Source organism: Dipodomys merriami, unplaced genomic scaffold, assembly GCF_024711535.1.
Source record: "Dipodomys merriami isolate MVZ:Mamm:240054 unplaced genomic scaffold, mDipMer1.0.p SCAF_2, whole genome shotgun sequence".
In the NCBI taxonomy this organism is placed as follows: domain Eukaryota; kingdom Metazoa; phylum Chordata; class Mammalia; order Rodentia; family Heteromyidae; genus Dipodomys; species Dipodomys merriami.
Genome location: NW_027203381.1, coordinates 115,370,404 through 115,392,887, shown reverse-complemented (window position 1 = coordinate 115,392,887; position 22,484 = coordinate 115,370,404). Strand labels below are relative to the sequence as shown.

General features: G+C 47.7%; 1 protein-coding gene across 1 annotated transcript in view; it reads left to right on the top strand.

The window, feature by feature from the left end:
- Positions 1-10,471: 10,471 nt before the first annotated feature.
- The window catches only part of Rcan1 (regulator of calcineurin 1), an 82,469-nt gene continuing 70,456 nt past the window's right edge, over positions 10,472-22,484 (top strand). The window contains exon 1 of the mRNA XM_070030631.1: positions 10,472-10,848. Coding sequence (XP_069886732.1) covers positions 10,606-10,848 — 243 coding nt within the window. The 5' untranslated portion in view covers positions 10,472-10,605. The remainder of the gene's footprint in view (positions 10,849-22,484) is intronic.

Sequence of the window (22,484 nt, the reverse complement as noted above, 5' to 3'; positions counted from 1 at the left end):
ACTGCTTATTGAACAAATTCCAGGAGATGGAAAAGTGAGTTGTGGTTGTTGTTGGTGGTGGTAGTGGTGGTGTTTGTTTTTGTTCTGAGTTTTTTTTTCAGTGAACAAATGCAACTACGATGTTCAGGATGTTCAGAACTATGCTACTTGTGGGCTGGGACAGGAAGGGGAGTATGGGGGAAAGCAAAGGAAGAGGTGACATTGTCAAAAAATGTACTCATTATCTGACTGATGAAAAGGTAATCCCTCTGTATAACACTGTAATAAGAACAACAAAATTATATCTTACAAAACCAAGAACAAAGAGATCTCTTCCTTGGCTCCTCGTGGCTGGAGAGCTCTGCTCATTCACCACAGTCTTCCATTGCATAGGAGTAACTGAAGAGCATCTTGTCACATGCAACTTTTGGTTATTATTAATAAAGCCTCTTTGAACACTTTTGTGGACGTATTCCTTCCTGGGTTCCCCCTGAGAGTGTTGGAGCCACATCTAATTTTCCTGTTATCTCCAACAATGGATTTCATATGTGTGTCTCTGTGCCTGTAATCATGCAGTCAGCTGTCATTTAATACAAGGGCATGGTATTAGAGCAACTCCTTAGGCGATCTTGTCATTGTGGGTACATCCTAGAGCCTTGTCAGTACCTTGACTCAGTCTGTTGATTCTATCACAACACCATACAATAGACAAGTCAACAACCAGACTAGAGACCACGGCCTACTTGTTTTATAGTTAATTATCTTTTTACACATAGCACATGCTTGAAGATAACAACAAAATCATTAGTGCAGTAAATACATGAGCCAGAAACAGAGTTGTTCATGATCATGATCCAGTGTGACAATAAATAATTGCCCTGTTATACTTTTGTAGGAGCTCGGGGAGCAGTCAATTGTGCCAAACTTGAGGCGTACCTTGTCCTGGGTGCTGTGGCAGCCATGGTGTCACCAGCAGGTGGGGAGTTCTCATCGTCTTCGGGGACCTCCCTCCCGGGTGCATCTGTCATTGCCAGAACATCACATGCACTGAGCAGCGGATGTGTCCTCAGCCTCCAGCTCTAGGTCACGGATGCTGAAGGAACAAATGGATGAATGAAGAAGTGAATGGGTAGCTGAAGATAGCCCTCCAACAAAGAGGTAAGGTGGCATCTTTGTGTTTACAGCACAAGCGGGGAGGACACTAACCAAAGCACATGTTATTGCCCTACAAGGAGTCCGTGAGGGGCAGACCTCAAGCTAGCTTAGTTCAGGAGCCATGCATCACTGAGGAAGGGCACCTCCTAGGGCTTGAACTCAGGGCCTAGGCACTGTCCCTGAGCTTCTTTTGCTCAAGGCTAGCGCTCTACCACTTGAGTCCCAGCATCACTTCTGGCTTTTTTGATAGTTTAGTGGGGGTCAGAGTCTCACAGACATTCCTGATGAGAACTGGCTTTCAGCTGTGATCCTCAGATCTCAGCCTCCTGAGATTTACAGGCTTGAGCCAATGTGCCCAGCCACGCTAGGTTTTTGATCAGTTAGATGGGGTGTCACACTGGCTTTCCGCCCAGGCTGGCCTCAAACCATGATTCTTCAGATCTCTGCCTTCTGAATCACTGAAAAAGGTCTGCTTATCACATTGTAAAAAATAAATAAAAATAAATAAAAATATAAAAATAACAACTTATGTAGAAAAGGGAGTCTCCAGCAAGATCAACAAGCAAATTTTAATCTTGCTATTTTGAACCACTTTTCTGTGGCTGGCAGTGACTGAACAGCTAAAGGAAGCTATTTATATCACCTTTCCATCCACAGAGACTTACCTACTTTCCATCCACAGGGCAAACTCCCCCCTGCCACAGAGACAAGAAGAGACAGAAGAGGAGCCCCAGCCCTGTTTATCTGAGTGCTGGAACTGCACATGAGTGTGTAATTCTGTACAGGGGCTACTGTCTCAACTAAAAATCAAGGAAGCCTTTTGAACAATAAGAGCTCCCCGAAAACCATGCAGGCTGCTAACTTTCAGGAGACACACGTTAGTTTATATGCTCAGCCCCTCCCTCTGATCATCTCAAGATGGCCTGATGTGGTCTGGCTCTCAGATACTCTCAAAAACCAGGCCTTTGACTTCCAGGAGATGTCATATACTCTTGATTTAATTTTTTTTTTGGTCGTGGGGCCTGAACTTAGGGCCTGGGCGCTGTCCCTCAGGTTTTCAGCTCAAGGCTAGTACTCTACCACTTTAGCACAGCGCCACTGCCGGCTTTTTCTGCTTCTGTGGTGCTAAGGAATCAAACCCAGGGCCTCATGCATGCAAGACAAGCACTCGACACTGAACCACCTTCCCAGACCAAATCATTTCTTGTTTAAACTCACTTTTGAGGCTCTTATTCTCACAGCCAGGAGAATCCTATTAACACACATACACACACACACACACACACACACACACACACACAACACACACACACACACACACACACACACACACACACACACACACACACTTACAAGAGCATTGGGAAAGCCAGGAGCTGGTGGCTAGCTAGTAATCCTAGCTACTCAGGAGGCTGAGATTTGGGGATCAAGGTACAAAGCCAGTTGGGGCAGAAAAAGCCTGGGAGAACCTTGTGTCCAATTAACCAGCAAACAGCCAGAAGTGAAGGTGTGGCTCAAGTGTAGAGCAACAGCTCTGAGTGAAAAAGCCAAGTGAGAGCATGAGGAGCAGTGTGCACACACGCACATGCTTGTGCACACATACACACACACACACACACACACACACACGAGAAATGTATTCACATTTCATCAGTGAACTTTATTTCCAAACTTGAGAAAACAAACTAACCAAATTCCAATACTTTTAACTGGCTTTCCCAAGTATATGATGTGTCTAAGTACCAGAAGACCACCAAAAAAAATAATAGTTTTTTTTTAGGGGTTTTTAAAAATAAAAGAGTGGAAACTAAGGGAATGAAGTCCCTTTCTCAAAGACAAAACAAATCAAAAGCAGAGCAATGAAATAGCATGTTAGTTTTCTTTCTATGCAGTGACAAAATTTTAAAAATCTGATTGAATTAGTTTGAGATCCTATTTGCTTGAGCAATATTTGAAATACTTCATTCCATGTAGAAGCAGACACTCAGAAAACCAGCAATTTACATTCCATGTTGGATAAATGTCTCAAATGTCTATCATTTCTTAGAATATGCAGAAATGCCTTTGGTTTATTTAATAAGCATTCCACAATTGCCTAGGATACACAGCCCCCTTGAATTTCCAGAACAACATAGAAAGCATCTGAAGGAGAGAGTAAAACTGCCTCACCTGGAAAATGAATACACAGGTTTATCTCTCAAAGCACATTTTTTTTCTTTTATGACTGAGCTGCAATAGACGTAAGAGGTGGGTGCTGGAAACTAAACTAACCACATGTACCTTTCTGAGCTCCCCCTCCCCTTTTATATTTGGTAATTCCATTGGCTGACAAAAAGGAAATTGAAGAAGAGAAAGGGATAGCTAGTGGTTGTATATTCTAATTAAAATTTGCACTCTATCCTCATTTGGGGAAAAAAAAAACAAAAAGCAAAACAAACAAACAAAAAATGAGAGCAGTTCTTTACCATCCTTGGCTCCTTTCCTTCCTTAGGATCTGGAATTGTGATCCTCCTGATGGCAGCTTCCTGTGGGGCTAGGATTACAGGCATAAGCCACCGCACCTGGATGGAAAAGCCCACTGGTATTACCAAGTCTCTGTTCAAAGACCGTGCAGTGGTAGCACCTGGCTGGAATGATACTATTTAGGAGAACCCAGTGTTGTAATTGGAGAAACTAAGCTGGCTAGTGAAGTAAGGAATGTCACCCTCTTTGCTTTGTACCTGGAGAGGGAGAGGTGGAAATCACTTTGGTCTGTGTCCCAGCAATGGCCTCAGCATTCCAATGGTCATCAGTCACCATGTCTTTGCTATTTGTCTGAGGTTGTGAACCTGCTCTGCTGTTTTCAACCAACAGCAGACTCAGCCAGTGGGCCCCCTACCCCCACCCCGCACAGGGAGGTCGGCCTTCCCTGCCACATCCAGGGAGGGAGGTTCCCCTGCGGATCTCTTCCCCCTAGTGCTCTCTGTCCCGCTGGTTCCCTCAGTACTCACTCTGTGCTACCTTACAGTAAGCCCACAATGAAAGAGCACACTGTCCCCAAGGACAGACCCACCCAGCAACTGGTTGGCTGGGCGTTGTTTTTCCAAACCTGGTGTCTCATCCCCTTTGTTTCCCTTTTCAGACTGTCTGGCGTCAGTTTACACCGGTTTAGACTCTACAAGGTCACACAGGCTGCTGCATTTCATACAGTCTCCCTTGGCCTTTATCACGTTTGTTTGTTTCTTTAACTAGTTTTATTGAGATATAATTGTCTAGTTCAAAATTCACCCATTCAAGTACAATGCAGTGATTTTTTTAGTTCATTCAATGTTGTGCAAACATTACCCCGAGGAAGAGGTTGTCAATACCCACAAAAAGAGATGCTCTTTTCATTTGCAGTAATTTCCTGGCACCCAAGTATCTATTCTATCTCTGTGGGTTTGCCTATTCTGAACATTCCTTATCAATGGAATAATATATGACTTTTAGTATATATTTCCAAGATAAATCACCTGGGTGAGATACTCACATGGGTAATATTTCATGTGTGGATATTCATCAGGTGTAGAACAGTTGGACTGTTTCCACCTTTTGGCTATTAGGTACAATTATGTTATAAGCTTTTGTATATAGGTTCTTATATGGACATGTAGTTTCATTTCTCTCTCTCTCTTTTCTTTCTTTCCTCCTCCTCCTCCTCCCCTCCTCCTCCTCCTCCTCCTCCTCCTCCTCCTCAACCTCCTCCTCCTCCTCCTTCTCCTCTTCCTCCTCCTCCTCCTCCTCCTCCTCCTCCTCCTCAACCTCCTCCTCCTCCTCCTTCTCCTCTTCTTCCTCCTCCTCCTCCTCCTCCTCCTCCTCCTCCTCTTCCTCCTCCTCCTCCTCCTCCTCCTCAACCTCCTCCTCCTTTTCCTCCTCCTCCTCCTCCTCCTCCTCTTCCTCCTCCTCCTCCTCCTCTTCCTCCTCCTCCTCCTCCTCTTCCTCCTTCTTCTTCTTCTTTTGCCAGTCCTGTGGCTTAAACTCAGGGCCTGGGCACTGTCCCTGAGCTCCTTTTGCTTAAGGCTAGCACTCCACCATTTGAGCCACAGTGCTACTTCCAGCTTTTTCTGCTATGCAGTATGGAACCCAGGGCTTCATGCATGCGAGGCAAGCACTCTACCACTAAGCCATATTCCCAGACATATAGTTTCATTTCTCTGGGGGTAGATACCTAGAAGTGGAATGGCTGGGTCATATGGTAACTCTACATTTAACTCTTTGTGGAGCTTTAACCCTTTGCTTACTAAAGTAGTTACAATTGTACCTTCCTACCAGCAAGGTACAGTGCTTCCAATTTCTCTAGATCCTCACATCTCATCTACTTTATGAATTATCTCTGCACGGGACTCGCAATCATTGTAATACCAACCCTAGAACCTTCTTACACAGGGCATATGCCTGTCAGTGGGGTAAACTGTTCATTATCATTGTTAGATATGCCTGGGGAAAAATGGGCCTTTCTCCATTGTTCTTCCTGAGTGCACACGTGGCCCTTGCCTAGAAGCCCTCACCCAGCACCTGTGTTACCCAGGTGACCAGCAAACCTGGGCGCAGTGAACTCCCCTTTCTCTGAGGTTACATCCTGGACCCTCAAGCCTTCCTGGGACCATGGCAGGCTCCCAGACTCTACGGTCATGTCTGCATCCACCGTGGCCACTGCTCCTCCCTACCCTCTCCCTACATTAGCCCAATCCCACCGGAAGTCCCCGCTCTCCCTTCTTCCCTTCCCTTCCTCTCTCCACACGCCTCTCTCTCACGTGCTCCGGCAGTCTGTTCTCCCCCAATAAACTCTTTTCTGCCTGAACCATGTGGCTGTTTCCTTTCAGCTAAACCTAACATAATGGTGCCGAGACCCGGGAGGGGACAGAGTCAGAGCCGCTGGACCCCCTTCTCTTCTCTTTCAGAGGGTTAATCCGCCATCCTCCTCCTTGGCCTCCTCCTCCTCCTCCTCCTCCTCCTCCTCCTCCTCCCCCTCCTCCCCCTCCTCCCCCTCCTCCCCCTCCCCCTCCCCCTCCTCCTCCTCCTCCTCCTCCTCCTCCTCCTCCCCCTCCTCCCCTTCCTCCCCCTCCTCCTCCTTCCTTTGGGGGTGCCTCCTAAGCTCTCTAGAAGTCCTTTTCCCTAAAGGACTAAAAACACCTTCCACTTTCTGCTAATGTAATGGTAAATGGCCAGAAGTTCTGTACATTTAAACTTCTGCTCATCCACCCCTCTGTCTGTCTTCTGGCTCATAAGCCTCCCAAGCCATCTCCTCTAGAAACTTTCCGGGTCTTGTAGGAGTTCAATCCCTCCCTCCCTCCTTCCCTACTTCTCTTCCTCTCTCTACTTGTGCCCTTGAGAGTTGAGATGAAGGTGGGGTCCCAGGGACTGCCCTCTAGGTTCTCTCTTAAGGCTAGCCATCCTGGCTTAAATCCTTTTAGCTAAAACTGTATCTCTCTCTGTCGCTCCTGAAGGTACCTTCCTGTGTGCCCTGCCTTTCTGATTGTTTGTTTGTCTGCTGCTTGTCTGCTTGCTTGCTTACTTAATAAAGCTCCACAAAGTTTTCTTACCATCCTGACTCGTTGTTGTTGTTGTTGTTGTTGTTGTGTGCGATCTTGGCCATGTGGTGGGTTTTCCTGGGACTCCCCACTTGACCAGCAAGTGTTCAAAGGTCAATTTGTATGAACTAAATTTCCAGCCCCCTAATGTGTCTCTTTACTAGAACTTTTTTAAAAGCTAGGCGCCAGTGGCTCATGCCTGTAATCCTAGCTACTCAGGAGGCTGAGATCTGAGGATCACAATTCAAAGCCAGCCTGGGCAGGAAAGTCTGTGAGACTCTTATCTCCAATAAACCACTAGAAAACTGGAAGTGGTGTTGTGGTTCAAGCAGTAGAGCGCTCACCTTGAGCTGGAGAGCACAGGGACAGCGCCCAGGCGCAGAGTTCAAGCCCCAGCCCCATGACCAACCAAAAAAAAAAAAAAAAAAAAGTTTTAAAGGCTTTCTGGTATCTGGCTCTACAGGCCAAAGAGAGGAAAATGGTAACGTTTGTATGTAAATAGTTGGCTGTGTTTTAAACAAGGTCAAGATTAATAAATTGATGTAAAACAAGCACGTCATTCTTTTTTTTTTTTTTTGCCAGTCGTGGGGCCTGAACTCTGACTGGCCCTGGGCGCTGTCCCTCAGCTCTTCAGCTCAAAACTAGTTAGTGCTCTACCACTTGAGCCACAGGGCCACTTCCGGCTATTTCTGCTTATGTGGTGCTTGAGGAATTGAACCCAGGACCTCATGCATGCGAGGCAAGCTCTCTACCACTGAGCCAACTACCCAGCCCCAGCATGTTATTCTTTATGTCCATCTATGAAAGTAATTGTGCACTATAAAGTCTGTCAAGTTTTTCATATGTGTTTTCCAAGTATGTAAGCCACCTTTGATACAGAGCTAATAGATAATGGTTTTGATCTTCAGTAGTATCTTAAAGTGCTTTACTCAGTTAAGCAGTTGCTATTTTAAAACTCTCATCATGTCTACTGAGTTTTGTCATTACAGATTTTTAACCTCTGCAGCTTTTAGTCAGACCTACAAAGGAAAAACTTTGGCAAGTACTTGTTGGTCAAAGTAGCTCTGGTTATTATTTCTATTGATCTCCTTGTTGCTTCAACTGGGAATAAGGGTTTTGTGGCAAAGGCTCACTTGATCTGACAATTGCAGTTCAAAGGCAGAAAAGTCCCTATGAGACTCTTATCTCCAATAAACTACTAAAAAAATGCTAGCAATGGAGCCATGGCTCAAGTGGTAGCGCGCTAACCTTGGGCAAAAGAGCTCAGAAATAGGACCCAGACCAATGAGCAAAAATGTCAACTGGGACAAGCCATCCCAGAATGAGCACCTAGATCCCAAGGACAAAGCCAGTCCTGGCAACGAGGAATCATGGAGAAGAGTAAGAAGGGATAGTGTCACATACTAAATGGAGTTACTTTGTGCCTGTCCTTTAAAACTAACCAGAGCTAGGAGATGAGAAGAAAATAGTTAATGAGCCTGTCTTCTAACTGGACAGGAACTTAAAGTGAGTCTTAGACTCAGGACAGTTAGCCTTGACAGTTTCCTGGGTCTCCCCTACATACTGTATAATCCAGGCATCTACCAAGGCCTCCTGTCAGGTCTGTACCACTCCAATCCAGACCCAGCCTCTGACTGCTTATTCTTAACCAGTCTACTATCCTCTCCCCTACCTAGTCACCAGATATCAGAAGTAGCTAGGGATATTTTCCACCAATCTGGAACACAGATAGGAACTAGCCAAGTCATCCAATTTTTAATTTTCTGCCCTGAACCCTTCCTTCTGCTATTTGTGTGCTACTGTCTAATAATCTTTCTTATTGTTTAGCCCCTGTCTTGTAATTTCTTCCAGATTTCATCCAGAGACACATACTGTGTTCACCAGCAAGGAACAGTCACTGTTGCCTTCTACCAGACCAAACAATAACTCTTGCCTTCTGTCCCTAATGCTGATGCCCCTTGCCAGCAGGAACTAGCCAAAGAGAATCAGCACCCCCCACCCACTACCAAAAGGCTGGAATGTTAGGTGTGCCTGGGATAAATGGCCCCTATCCCACTGTTCTTCCTGGGTGCACATGTGGCCCCTTCCCTAGAAGCCCCCACCTAGCACCTGTGTTATCCAGGTGATCAGCACACCTAGGGGAAGTTACCTCCCTTTTCCTACACCCTGGACTGCCCCAGTCAGCGTCCTTCCAATAGTGGGAGGTTCCCAGACTCTGAGGTCACATCTGCATCCATTGTGGCCATTCCTCCTCCCCACCCTCTCCCTACATTAACTCCAATCCCACCAGAAGTCACCCCCTTTTCCTTTCTTCCCTTCCCTTCCTCTCTCCACTAGCCTCCATCTCTTGTGGCCTTGTGGCCTGGCTGGCTGTATGCTCTCCCTCAAAAAATTCTTTTTCGCCTGAATGGTGTGGTTTCAGCGAAACCTTATAATCATCAGTTACACCGTGGTTCAATTTGGCTCAACCGAGATTTGCCTAGGAAATGAGTAAATCATAGTCCTGGCTATGTCTGTGAGGGCCTTTCTAAAGAAGCCTAAGGGGGACAGACTCATCCTGAATGTCAGTGGCTGTATCCCATAGAGTGGGGACCCAGATGGAATAAAAGAGGTAGTAGGAGAGAGTCCACTAGCTCAGGCATTCCTTCACATTCTTCTTCCCCTGGTCCTAGTCTTTATCTTTCTTGGCCACCTTGAAGTGAATGAACCTCATGTCTCTACTCACGATGCCCTCCATGTCATGATGAACTTAAACTTCTGAAACTGAGCAAAATAAAAAACTCCTCCCTCCTTCATGACAATTAAGGTGCTGGAAAAACCCCAACTAACACATTTTTAAATAAAAGGGATCCTATTTCTGAGTCCAATACAGATCCAATTGTGCATCTTCCAAAGAACAGAGTACTTAAACAGAAACCATGTACTAAAGCCCTCACCAGAGATTTACCAATAACTCATTTTTTTTGAGACAAGAAACTCAGACATTCAAGTTTAACGTTAATTACCCAAGTAATTAACAGTAAAACTGACATTTAAACCCATTTTCATTGTATCATGTTGTCTTTCATGAGGAAGGAATTTTACTTCTTGTAGGAAGAGAAATACACTCGTGAGACCCAGTATTTCTCCTCTATACTAAACTTCCCAATGGCAAAGGTCCATGTGTTCTCTCCTCTATTGTAATGAACATATTTTGGTGATTTTAAACAAATCACTTTTATTATATGTGTTTAGACGATAGAATGACTAATAGGCTGAAACATGAAAGAGTACTCTCCTGTCCTCTTTTAATCCCTATTTATCACTATATTTGATAATAGGCTGAGCGTGTAACCAACCACCTGCAGTCCCCAGAGCTGTACAGAAATAGATCCAGCTTAAATCCCCTAAACTTGGGCCTTGTGTTCTACAAGTCACCCCATGGGAACCACAGAATCTCGGCCTCCTCAGTTATCATTCCAGGGGCCCAGGTCCCAGTCTGGTGTCCTTCAGCAGACACCACCAGCTGTCAGGAAAAGCAGCACTGGCTAGAGGCCTTTGCCCCTAACAAACATGGCCGCTTCGAGGCTTCAGGTTTAGGGCGGTAAAATAATGATCACGTGGGACCAATCATGTTCTCTTATTGGTGTTCTGTCCGGGAAGGGCGGGACAGAATAACCCAATGAGGGCCGTTCTTAAAGAGACCGCTGCTGAATCTGCCTGGGGGCTGGGCGGGCCGAGCGGCGCTCGGGTTTCTGAGCCCCACCCGCGCAGGAAGGAGTTGGGCGAGACCGACGGAGGCCGCGTCTCCCGCAGCCGTGGTGACGGCCGCCGCCGGCCACAGTGCGATCTGGAGAGGGTTCGCCGGGAGCCGGCGGAGGGGAGAGCCGGCGGGGGAGCGCAGCGGGCCGGGGCGCGAGCGAGCGAGTGAGCGCAGGCCGGGATGGAGGACGGCGTGGCCCGGGCCCGGGCTCGGGTGGCGGCGGAGGCGGGCGAGACGCGGGCGCGGCCCGGGGTGACGCTGCGGCCCTTCGCGCCCTTCCCGAGGACGGCCGAGGCCGAGGAGGGCGGCGGCGACTGGAGCTTCATCGACTGCGAGATGGAGGAGGTGGACCTGCAGGACCTGCCCAGCGCCACCATCGCCTGCCACCTGGACCCGCGCGTGTTCGTGGACGGCCTGTGCCGGGTGAGTGGGCCGGCGTCGGGGCCGTCGGGGAGGGCGGACACTTGTTGCCCGGCGTCGTCGTCGTCGTCGTCGTCGTCGCGGGTCGCCGAGCTGGTGGGGTTTGGTGGCGGCGGGGTGGGTGGGGTGGGGCGGCGACCCCTTCACGTCCCCCAAGCGTGGTCCGCTCTCCTCCGCGCCTGGGCGCCCCCGGACCCGCGCCTGGGCGCCCGGGACCCGCGCATGGGGGCCCCCGGACCCGCGCCTGGGCGCCCCGGACCCGCGCCTGGGCGCCCCCGGACCCGCGCCCTGAGCGCCCCCGGACCCGCGCCCTGAGCGCCCCCGGACCCGCGCCCTGAGCGCCCCCGGATCCGCGCCTGGGCGCCCCGGACCCGCGCATGGGGGCCCCCGGACCCGCTCCTGGGGGCCCCCGGATCCCCGCCCTGAGCGCCCCCGGATCCGCGCCTGGGGGCCCCCGGACCCGCGCCTGGGCGCCCCGGACCCCCGCCCTGAGCGCCCCCGGACTCGCTCCTGGGGGCCCCCCGGACCCGCGCCTGGGCGCCCCGGACCTGCTCCTGGGGGCCCCCGGGGGCCCCCGGACCCCCGCCCTGAGCGCCCCCGGACCCGCTCCTGGGGGCCCCCGGACCCGCGCCTGGGCGCCCCGTTTGTCCATTCGGATGGGGTGGCCGGGAGAGACCGAGTCCTAGTTATCAGGGCATGCATTCTCAGCCCCCGAAGCGGCCGGGGAGCTCCTGGGGCTTGAGCCCCTGGCCCTGCTTTTCCACTCGTTGTGGTCACCCCATTCATAGGGAAGAGGAAGCAGCCGTTGACTGGCGGCGTGACTCAATGTTCCTAAGTAGGACGACGGCGGCTCTGCATTCTCAATCTGCACGGCGGGAAGGAAAAGCCAGTGTGTGGTGTTTGGGTGAGGATCGGCGGTTGCTCTTAATTCTGCAGTGGTGGGCCAGTTTGGGTCGAATGGGGTGCGTGTGCGTGCGTGCGTGCGTGTGCGTGTGCGTGTGCGTGTGTGTGTGTGTGTGTGTGTGTGTGTGTGTGTGTGTGTGTGTGTGTGTGTGTGGTTATTGAAGCCTTTAGAACATTTAGCCAGGAGTCAATCTTGCTCCCTGGAAGGGGGTGACTTGTCACCACCGCTGGGGACATCTCGTACACTGGGAATGGATCCCTCCCTCCCTCTCTAAATCTACACCATTTTGACACTTCGGAGGTTGGGGGGACAGAGATGAGTAATCAGTGATGTCTCGGGGAGGAGGCACTTACTGCTAATCTTCAGTTATTGTGCAGAATAGAAATTGGACGGTGTAGGCGTTGCAGAAGGAAGCCTGTCTTTGAGAGCTGCCCCATTGAGAGTGCAGCTGTCCAAAAGAAAAGCCGTGTGTTGAGAGCTTGGCGCTGGGTCCGTGCGTGCTGTCAGTGAGCTGTGGTTGAAGGCGCTGCGCACTGTGGAGCAGGGAGCTACCTGCTGGCTTAGTTATCATTTGTATATGCCCGTTTACCTGCAGGAAGGATTTACGAGGGTCTCCTAAGCTTCGGACATGATTTTAGAGCAACACCTATCAGGATCTTTCTCATCTTCTTCTAAGTCCTTTTCTTCTTGCTGGGCTAACCTCTTTCCTATTTTTCTCTGAAGCAAGAAAAGTCATGCCAGACTGCACTTCTCTACTTGGGTATCTGTATCTAATAACTCGTGGTTTTGCATTCATCCTGGTGCTGGGGACATCCGGAACCTGCTTTTGTATAAACATGGGCTGTTCATTTTAATAAGGATACAGAAGGGAATAAATATAAAAGTGCCAGCCCTGAAAGCAAAAATGCCTTCAGGGCTGGCACTTTTGTTAGGGAAGATGCAATAAAGTATAAATATACTAGTATAAATATACTAGGAGTTGATGGTGTTAGAGGAACTTGGGGAGTGGAGGTCTCAGAAGGGAAGAAGGGAGATGGTCCGAGAAGGTCCCATGAACAAAGCGATTCTTTCTTGGGGACAGCGGGCAGGCATTCACTCATTCATTTGTCCACTCACATTGATGCCCTTGTGGGCAGTTTTAGATCTCGGGATCTAGTGAGGGAGGAACAGATGGGCCACAGAAAAGAAGCAAGGGAGCAGGTGCTTCCAGAGGCAGTGTACCGTTAGTATCCTCAGGGATTGTTGGTTCTGAGAAACCACTTCCGTACTAACATGATCATAAAGTAGTATGATATACGCATGTGCTACCAGACACATCCTCCTGTATACTTTAATTTACATCTAGAGTTGGGTGTCGGTGGTTCATGCCTATTATCCTAGCTAGTTAGGAGGCTGAGGTCTGAGGATTCTGGTTGGAAGTCATCCTGGACAGACAAACCTGAGAGACTCTTACCTTCAGCAAAATGCTGGTAGTAGAGGTATAGCACAAGTGGTAGAGTACTAGCTTTGAGTGAAAAAGTCAAGCAAGATCACAAGACTCTGAGTTTAAGTCCCAGTACCAGCATGCACACACACAAACACGTACACCCCTTCTAGGTGGCTGGTTATGTCTACACCATGTAAATGCTATATAAATAGTTGTTATTACTGTTGTTGTTGTTTTGGGGGAGAAAAGACAAGAGAATACTGTTCACAGTGCTGATGCAGGGTTTTAGTTTGCTTTTTGTTTTTAATTGTTTTGACTTAAGATTGGAACTGATGGCAGTGATAAGAATATAAAGAATACATAGCAGGAAAATGTAATGGAGAGGGCCTTGGGTGGTGGCTGGTAGGTCCTAACAGGGTCACCCACCAAACTGGTTTGAAATGCTTGGCTGAAGAACTAGTGAAGTGAGGCAGGCCTGAAGAAATCCACACGGGATGTTCAGACCACATCCCTGAGCAACAGCTAGCTGTTGGAAGTAAGGGAGGAAGCAGTATGCTGGAACCCCATGGCGGGGTGGCCTGGAAGGAGCTCTAGACTTGAAGGATGATGTGGACTTGGAGGCCCAAGGTGGTCAGGGAAGAAGTGTCTGAGCCTCTGCTCTGTTGGCAGAACTGAGCAAGCAGCCAGGATGCAGAATAGTCCAGGCAAGGGAGTCCATAGGTAGTCCCAGCCATCCAGGGTCAAAAGCAGGCCGTGGGTCTGGGCCCAGCATGCTTAGTGTCACACAGAGAGGAATCAGTGTGGAGCTTCTGTAGATCAAGACCCAGGAAGGCCTCTGTACAGCTCAGTCGGGGTTGATTGATGGTAGGATGCTCCTTGGGGAGATCTGGGCTGAGGGACTAGCAGTAACCAAAGCTCTGAAGCAAGGATGACCTGGGGCAAAGGCCCCCGGGATCCCGCGGGGGTGTTGAAGGAGCTGGATGGGGTGCTTGCTAGGATCAGTGAGCAGCCAAGGGAAGGGTCATGGTGGGTATAGAAGCCATGGCACCCTCAGATGTTATTCTAGCTGCAGAGCTGGGTAGCAACTGGGAAGGGATGGAAATACAGGCTTATTAATACAAGCAGATGGGCCTTGAAGAGCCAATGAAAAGCGGATATGGCCGTTCTATCACACACCACATGATTCCTGGGTCCTTATTTGGCCGGATAGATGGGCAGCAAAAAGGCTCCCCACCCCTGGCTTATAGGGAAGAAAGCTGAGTGAGCAGGAGAGGAAGCAGGGAGACAGGACTGGGAGCTGTTGCCATTCATTGTTGGAAGAGATCCTAAGGTTAGTGCTCTGGGGAGAGAAAAGGATGGAGCATCCACTTGAACCGCTCCCTGCCCATCCTGAGCCTCAGGAGTTTCAGAATGGGGTGGGAAGCTTTGTGTGCTGGCCGTCCATTTATGGGGTCCTGTAGGGACCTAAGGAGCCAGTCTGTCCCCAAGGGATATTGACTGTAGTAAGGCAACCAGGGGGCTTAAACCATGGGAGGTCACAGTAGGCCTTCCGGCCAGGGGACCATTTCTTAGGTATATATAATATCCTTCCTGTAAAAGGGGCAATCTGGCTTGTGAACCTTGGCCTGGCACCTTAACATTTAAAAGGCCACTCCTCCTCCAGGCGGTTTCATCTCCTTTGGGTGGTGATGTCTAGCTCCGCCAGCCTGTGGGCCTTAGCAAGGCAGTGTGGGCCACCCTGGGAAGAGATAGCTCTGGGAAAAGACGTATCTGCACCTCCTTCGTGTATTTTGTGTGATTCTGTAACCTTGTCTTAAAGGAAAGAAGAAATTGAGCTAAAAGACTAGTCATTTGAGAAGCTCTGACTATTTATTATGATGACTATTTATTATTATGATAGGTGAGATTTTTTAACAGCATCATTAGTAATGCAAATAATTTATGAAGAATATGTTAATTAAATGTTTATCTAAAATAATCAAAGCTGCATTAGATTCACACTATTACAAATGAATGAAAACTTTTATTAAAATGAGATTATTTTCTCTTTGTACAGATATTTGCCTCACACAGTCCAGTGCATTACTCTTTGTGTGAACTGTTTTTCTACTAGAAAGGCAAAGCAAGGCTTTGACCCAGTAATTATCTGTGCGTGGATTGCTGGCAATGGTTCTCTAGTTGGGTCACCAAGCTAACCAGAAATTTCAGAGTTCTCAAATGGTATTCTGTGTGTTCCCAAGTACCAGAGTTCTCTATAATAATGGAAAAAAGTTCTTTTTTTGGTTGTCTGAAACACAGGAATATATATGTATATATATTTGATTGACAATGCCTTGCCTGAGGGCCAGTCAAAAAAATCATACAAAAATCTGTTTTTTTCCCCTAGTGAATACACTCACTTTCACTTTCTCTAAAAGAAAAATGACCACTTAAAATTGGTAATAGGTATTTCCATGAGTTCTGAGTCAGTTGCTGGTGGCTCACAACTGTAATCCTAACTGCTCAGTAGGCTGAGATCTGAAGATTGCAGCTCTTCAAAGCCAGCCTGGGCAGGAAAATCCAGTTAACTAGCAAAACCTGAGTGGAACTGTGTCTTAAGGGGCAAAGCCTTGAGCGGAAAAAGCCCAGTGAGTTCAAACCCCAGTAGGGGCACACACAGTGCCAGCAGTCGGAATGAGAGCATTTTAAATAAGGACCTTAAATTCTTCCTATTAGTGGCGACCCCTGAGCAGGTGGAGTGCAGCCTTAGCCACACATTAGAGTCTCGGAGAAGCTTTGCGAAGTTCCCATGGCCTTCCCACTCCAGACCAAGCCTAATCCCAGGCAGGAATCCAGAGTGAACTGGAATTCTGGCTGTGGGTCAAGACTGAGAAGCAGTGTTCTAACTATAAAGGTCCCAGCTCAGCCTACCAGACACTGTTATCACTATGGTTTTGAAAAGATAAAGGAAGAACTGATAACTGAGTTCTAGTTTAGCAACTCAATCTCGATTTCTGAGTCCATAATGGAGATTGAGGTTTGGGATTAGAGACCCTTCCTTTTCCTGGAGTGCTGTATGACCTTGAAGTCTGGAAGTGGGATTCTTGGTTCACAGCCTAAGCCTTTGGGAATTGACCAGGACCTTTATTCTAGTGGCTGCTTCCTTTCCTTTCACTATGTAGGCTGCAAGCCAGGACAAGCCTCAGACCTGGCCTCTTAGAAACATATCTTGATAGACAAGACATTATTCAAAGGCAATTTGATGATTGTTTTGGGATCCTAAGTAGCACGCTGGTTATGGCTATGCTCCTGAGCATGTACATCCTTGATTGTGTTCGGGTCTGGTCCTGATCGAGGTCAGTGTGTAGCATATTGTAAAATGTGACATTCTAGGTAGACAGCAGTAGTTGGGAAATCCAGTTGGCTTTAGGCTTTTTCCAGGTTTCATCCTAGGATGAGGGTGAAGTGTGTGGTTCTCAGACTTAAATTATGGATCAAAAGGTCCCCTTCCATGATCCGATCTTTAATGTGCCACAGTTCAGTTATTGGAGCATGTTCAGAATGTTGTAATTTTTAAAAGATTCACTGGATACATATGTGCAAAGTTTGGCTTAGACTTTTCTGACTCTTAAATAAATCCAGTGATTTTATATCCATAGGTTGTTTTTAAAGTCCCTCCTCACCACCCCACTCTCTAACAAGCGTTGGATTCCTTTTTCAGCTCAGTCTGCCATGCAATACATGGCCCCAGCAATTTTATTTTTTCTTCCGTAGCTCTAAATGTTACTTTGCCTGCAACTACAGACTCTTTAAACCTTAGGACAATTACATAAGGGAACAGAAAAATAGGCTTTGTAAGAGAGCAGAATAGCAAAAGGGGAGACTGTTGCTTCCTGTGTTTATATTTCAGGCTGTGTTCTTTGTCTCTTTCCTTTTCAAAATACATAATCAGATGACACAATCCACTCTTCTTGGTGCTTGTTGGTACGGGGCTGGTTTGCATACTTCTGTGAATGCATGCTCTTATTATAACAGTGGTAATGGTACACACCTCTGTGTGTGTGTGTGTGTATGTGTGTGTGTGTGTGTGTGCACGTGCGCGTGTATTCAATAGACCTCTGGGTGTATGTACTCTACAACGCCATTAGGACTCATTTCAAGGGTTGTAGGGGAGTACCAGACTTTTGAAGTACAATTCAGTTGTGCAGGACCATTTTGCCTTTGTAAATATATTAATCACCATTCCAACCTGTGGATGCTGCTGCCCTGTTCTCTGAGCACTAATGGATATAACATTATATGCCTCATCTGTGCTTTATGGGAAAAGACAGGAGCATTTTCAAAATACAACATCAGTGGGATATGAATTACCTGCACGTAAACTTTGACATCAGCAAAAGGCTTGACTTCCTGTTGGTCTAAATTTCAGTCATCATAGAAATTGTGAAGTCTGTCCATGAAGATACATTGGGGAATAGTGGATTCTAGCATGGTCTTTGATTTTCCCTTTGCCACTCACTGGGCAGGGTGACTCTGAGGTGCATTTTACTGACCCACGCCTTAGTTTCTTCACCTATGAAGTGGGGTTTCCAGTAGGACTTGCATAAATAAATGCCTGTGAGAGTGATTGGACATCCGTACAGTTAGTGTGTTATCTTCTGGTGTGGAAGGAACTGTGCATAAGGGGCATAAACTAGTCCATGGTGCAGAGCTGATCGTGTTTATGGGGATCTGCCTCTGCGTCTCCCAAGGTCACAATCAACTGTCTGCTATGGCCTCGCTGGAAGGCAAGGGAGAGATTGGTGTCTTGATGGCTATCTGGAGGCCTCTCTCAGTTCCTTGTCCATGGACTGTAGCTCATAGCATGGCACCTGGCTTCCCTCCGGGCCAAGCAGAGAGCCCACTCTCTGAATTCTTTTCTTTGGGTCCGGTCGTGGGGCCTGAACTCTGGGCCTGGGCGCTGTCCCTCAGCTCTTCAGCTCAAGGCTAGTGCTCTACCACTTGAGCCACAACACCACTTTCGGCTTTTTTCTTTTTGCTTATGTGGTGCTGAGGAATCGAACCCAGGGCCTCAGGCAGGCAAGGCAAGCGCTCTACCACTGAGCCACCTTCCCAGCCCACCACTCTCTGAATTCTTGAATCCCAGGTTGATACCCCCGCCTCGGCTGTGCTCTGCTCCTAGGACGGCGACAGGATGTGCAGGAGCCCCTGGAGGAGTGGCCTGCCACGAAGCCTGAGGCCCTGGAGATGCTTGTTCCACCTGTGTTTTTCCTTATAAACATCGTTAATGCATAGTGCTTATCGGGGTGGGGAGGTCAGCCACAATGCACGAGGCCCCAGGTTCCTGCCTCAGCAGTGACAAAAAAATCTTTTTTTTTTCTTCTAGTTTATTTTCTCCTTAGGTTCTACTACCTGAAAGGATACAGTCTTGGCCTCCACAATGTAATCTACAATGCCTCACGAAGGGGTACAGCTGTGATCCAGTGTCCCTGAGGCACCAAAAGCGATCATTAACCACCTTTCTCAAGACATGAAACCCTCTGGAGGCTGGAAAGGCTCAGTACTTTTCCTATTGTTACTAATTTTGGCGGGTACAGCATGAAATTCCCACTGCAGTCGTAATTAACACCGTAGAGAGAGGCATTTGAGGTTGGCCTGGATTTAGAATTAGAAGACAAAAATGTTATTTAATTCAGAGTACTAATCTTGGATTCTTCCCTTCCACATAACAATAGCTTGTCTTCCTTCATCCCTTTATTAGTTATCTGGGACTGCCATAACTAGATACCTCAGATCAGGCAGCTAGACAGCAGACATTTATTTTCTCAGTTCTAAGGGCTAGAAATCTGAGATTGGGATGCACCATGGCTGATGTCTGATGAGGGCCTCTTCCTGGCCTGAAGTCTGGTACCTTCCTGCTGACTTCTCACATGGAGACAGGAGCTTTTTCCTTTCATAAGGACTCTAGTCTAAGTGGATCAGGGCCTCTCCATTCCCACTCAACACAAAAGAACCCAGGGCACAGGTCCCAGGGACCCATGAAGAGTCAAAGCCAGCCAGAGTACATGGAAATGGAAATGCTTAGGGAAAGCCGGCCTTCCCCAGAGGCTGCCCAAAGGTCTCCTGGCCAGTGGAGGGGACAGAGGAAGCTTTGCCCAGATAGAGCCTGAGAGACCAGTGGTCACCCCCAGGGGGAGTAACTTCCCTTCTGTTCTGCAGTGGGTCCACCCTCTTGACTTAGACTTTCTTTTAGGCATCAGACACAGGTGGTGACGTCAGACAGGAAGGGACAAGTCATACCTTGTGCCACAGAGAATAAGTTGATAATTTAAACTCTGAATCTGAGGCACACTCCTCCATCTTTGAGCAGAAGATGAGGCAAGTAAGCGAGGCTCCAGGTGATGGCGCTTGCCCTGCAGCAGGTGACGCTGTCTGTTGGTGGGCTGTGAGGTCCACGGAAAAGGGAGACTTCTTCAACGGGAGACTTTCCTACTCAACTATGCCTCCGTATAAGTTTGTGTAATTTTCTGCCACATACTCTGATTTGATGCAGGTTATTTGGAATATGACTCAAAGGATCAACATAAAGAAATACGAAGAGAAGACAGGGTGAACTTTGTTTAGCATGCATGAGACCCGTCTGGGGGTAGAATCCAGCTGGGGACCCCAGCTTCTCCACAAACACATGAAAGAACTAATGAAAACACTTTATTTTAGAGGTAATAGGGCTTTTCTGAGAAGGCTTTGCAGTATTAGGTTCTAACTAGGTTACTTATGCTGGTAGATAGGTTGACAGAACTGCAGAGAGGGAACTGACCGCCCACACGGGAGCTCCTGCCTGAGGTAACTTCAGAGTTATCCCTGCTCAGTCCCTGTAGACATGGTGTCATGGGCTAGATCCAAGGTTTTAGGGGATTTAAACATCTGAGCTTCTCTGAGGCACCCTGACCTGTGGGTCTCAAATGAGCTGCTCTAGCAGTCTGGAAAACTCCGTTATATAGCCCCTAAAGATAGGCTGCCTGGCAAAAATGTCACTGTGTGACTATTCATGAACTGGCCTGCAAATGGTTGAAAAGTGATTTAGGGTTCACTAGTATCAGTATCCCTCTTGTAGAATGGCTAAATCCAAAATGTAGATATCAAACTAAATATTGGATGAGGTCAGCAGGATGTGGAAAGCTTGAATGCTGGACAGTGACCCTGGCGCCTGTTGCAGAAGAAAATGCAGCAAGCCTCGATGATAGCATCTGAGGCAGAACTGCTCAGGAAAATATGTACTTGGTCTATATCAGGAATCTCATTGTAAGGCTAGTGAACGTGTTGCCTGAGGGTTAATATCAGGTCACCATTTCATTTTTGTTTATTTTTGTTCATTTCAGTTATTTCCTGTTAATTATTTTCTATCCCTCCTTTGTTTTCCCTTCTAATTAGCACAGGGATTGTGTTGTCAGGATCACCCACTTACAAGTTTGTTTGTTTGTTTTTTCTGCTGATTATTAGTCTTACTGATTTCCTGGCTCTGCTGAGGGTGGAAATATGGTGCAGGTGTGGGGACGTACACCTGTGTATGCCCACTCTTCTTACTTAGGCAGTACTGGGTTTGAATTCTAGGCACTGAGTTTCGCTGAGCAGAACAATCTTGAAATAATGTAACCTGGGAGAAGTACCTAACTACTCTGCTTTGGTCTCCTTGTATGCAAAGTGGGACAGGCAAGTGCCTACCTCCTGGGATTGTTGTTTGGTCCAAAGAGCTGAGAAGAATTCCAGGTTCAGAGTAAGTCTGGATAGAGCTAGAGGTTTAATTTACTTGGAATGATGATAGAGCCTGTGTTGCTTTATCCTGTGCCCAGGGCCACTTGTAGACACTTCCTCAGTATTTGTGGAGCAGTGGAAGTAAAAGCATCACAAAAATGAAAATTCTGCTCCTTGGAGTGCATTAGCTAGTATGCCTATTTTCCCTTGTGTAACTTTAGCACTTTCAGAAATTACATAAATTGTTTCAGGTCAATGAGATCTATGGCTTTAAAGTGACCTCAATAGTGTTTGTGTGTGTGTGCGTGCGTGTGTGCGTGCGTGCGTGTGTGTGTGTGTGTGTGTGTGTGTGTGTGTGTGTGTGTGTAGCACTCCCCAAATGCCTAGAATAAGACATAGATTCACCATAGTATATGGGGACTTTATTAATGAATGAAATTAGTGTGTTTAATGTGAAATGATACTGTAAAGTTGAAAATACTAAAAAACTTGAACACTGCTTTGAAAGCTAAAGCTCAAATAACACTGACTACAAAAGCTCCATGAACTGTAAAGTATAAAATCGTTGTTGTAGACCATGGCAAGAAACCTTAAGCTTCCTAGCTAATGTGGTTTAAAATATTCAAGGTGGGGTATGATCTTAGCTACTTGAGAGGTAGGGATGGGGGATTCTGATTCGTGATTAGTCTGCTCATTAAAGTGTATGAGATTCCATCCTAATCAGTGGCCAGGTGCAGTGGCAGGCACCTGCAGTCCCACTAACAAAGGAAAGAACAAATAGGAGGCTTGCAATTCAGGCTGGCCCTGGCATAAATCAAGATCCTCTCTGGAAGGTAAGTGGTGCAAAAAAAAGGGGGGGGTGGCTGAAGGAGTAACTCAAGTTGTAGAGTGCTTGCTTAGCAAGCTCAAGGCCCTGAGTTCAAACCCCAGAATCATAGCGTCCACTACCACCACCACCAAAACCCACAATAAAGTCTTATAATTGAAAAGTAAAGGATGAGGTTTGTTAGGTTTTCCCTGGTCTCTTCCCCTGCTCCTCCTTTTCTTCCTCTTTTTCTCTCTTTCCTTCTCCTCCCTCCCTTCTCTCTCTGTTCTTAGAATGACTCTTTAGACATGAGCAGGTTTTCTCAGACATGCCTCATTATCAGTTGTGTCTCCCCGTACCTCCTCAGCCGGCCTCCAGCACCCTGGTGCAAGACAGCTGGGCATGCTTTACCATATCTGGTCCTAGCCAGACACACCAACTTGGGATGCTTCTTATTTCCCGATGCTGTCTGGGTTCTCATCAGACCACGCTAAGGAAAAGGATGTTCCATGATAAAAACGCATGCTGTCTGCTCAGTACACAGTACTAATTCCTGCTGTGCTTTTAATTAAATGAGCCAGGTCTTAAAGACTTGATGCTTATCCCTGCAGCAGCCAGCCACCCAAGTCTGTCCCAAGTCAATGCTATGGAAAGGCCCCAGAGGAGCCTGAAGAGCACAGGGAGGGACTTCAGCATGGTGTCATCTAGGCTCAGTGTGGGGGCCCATTGAGGACAACTCCTCATTTATCTATCACTGTAGCAAGAGAGCAGAG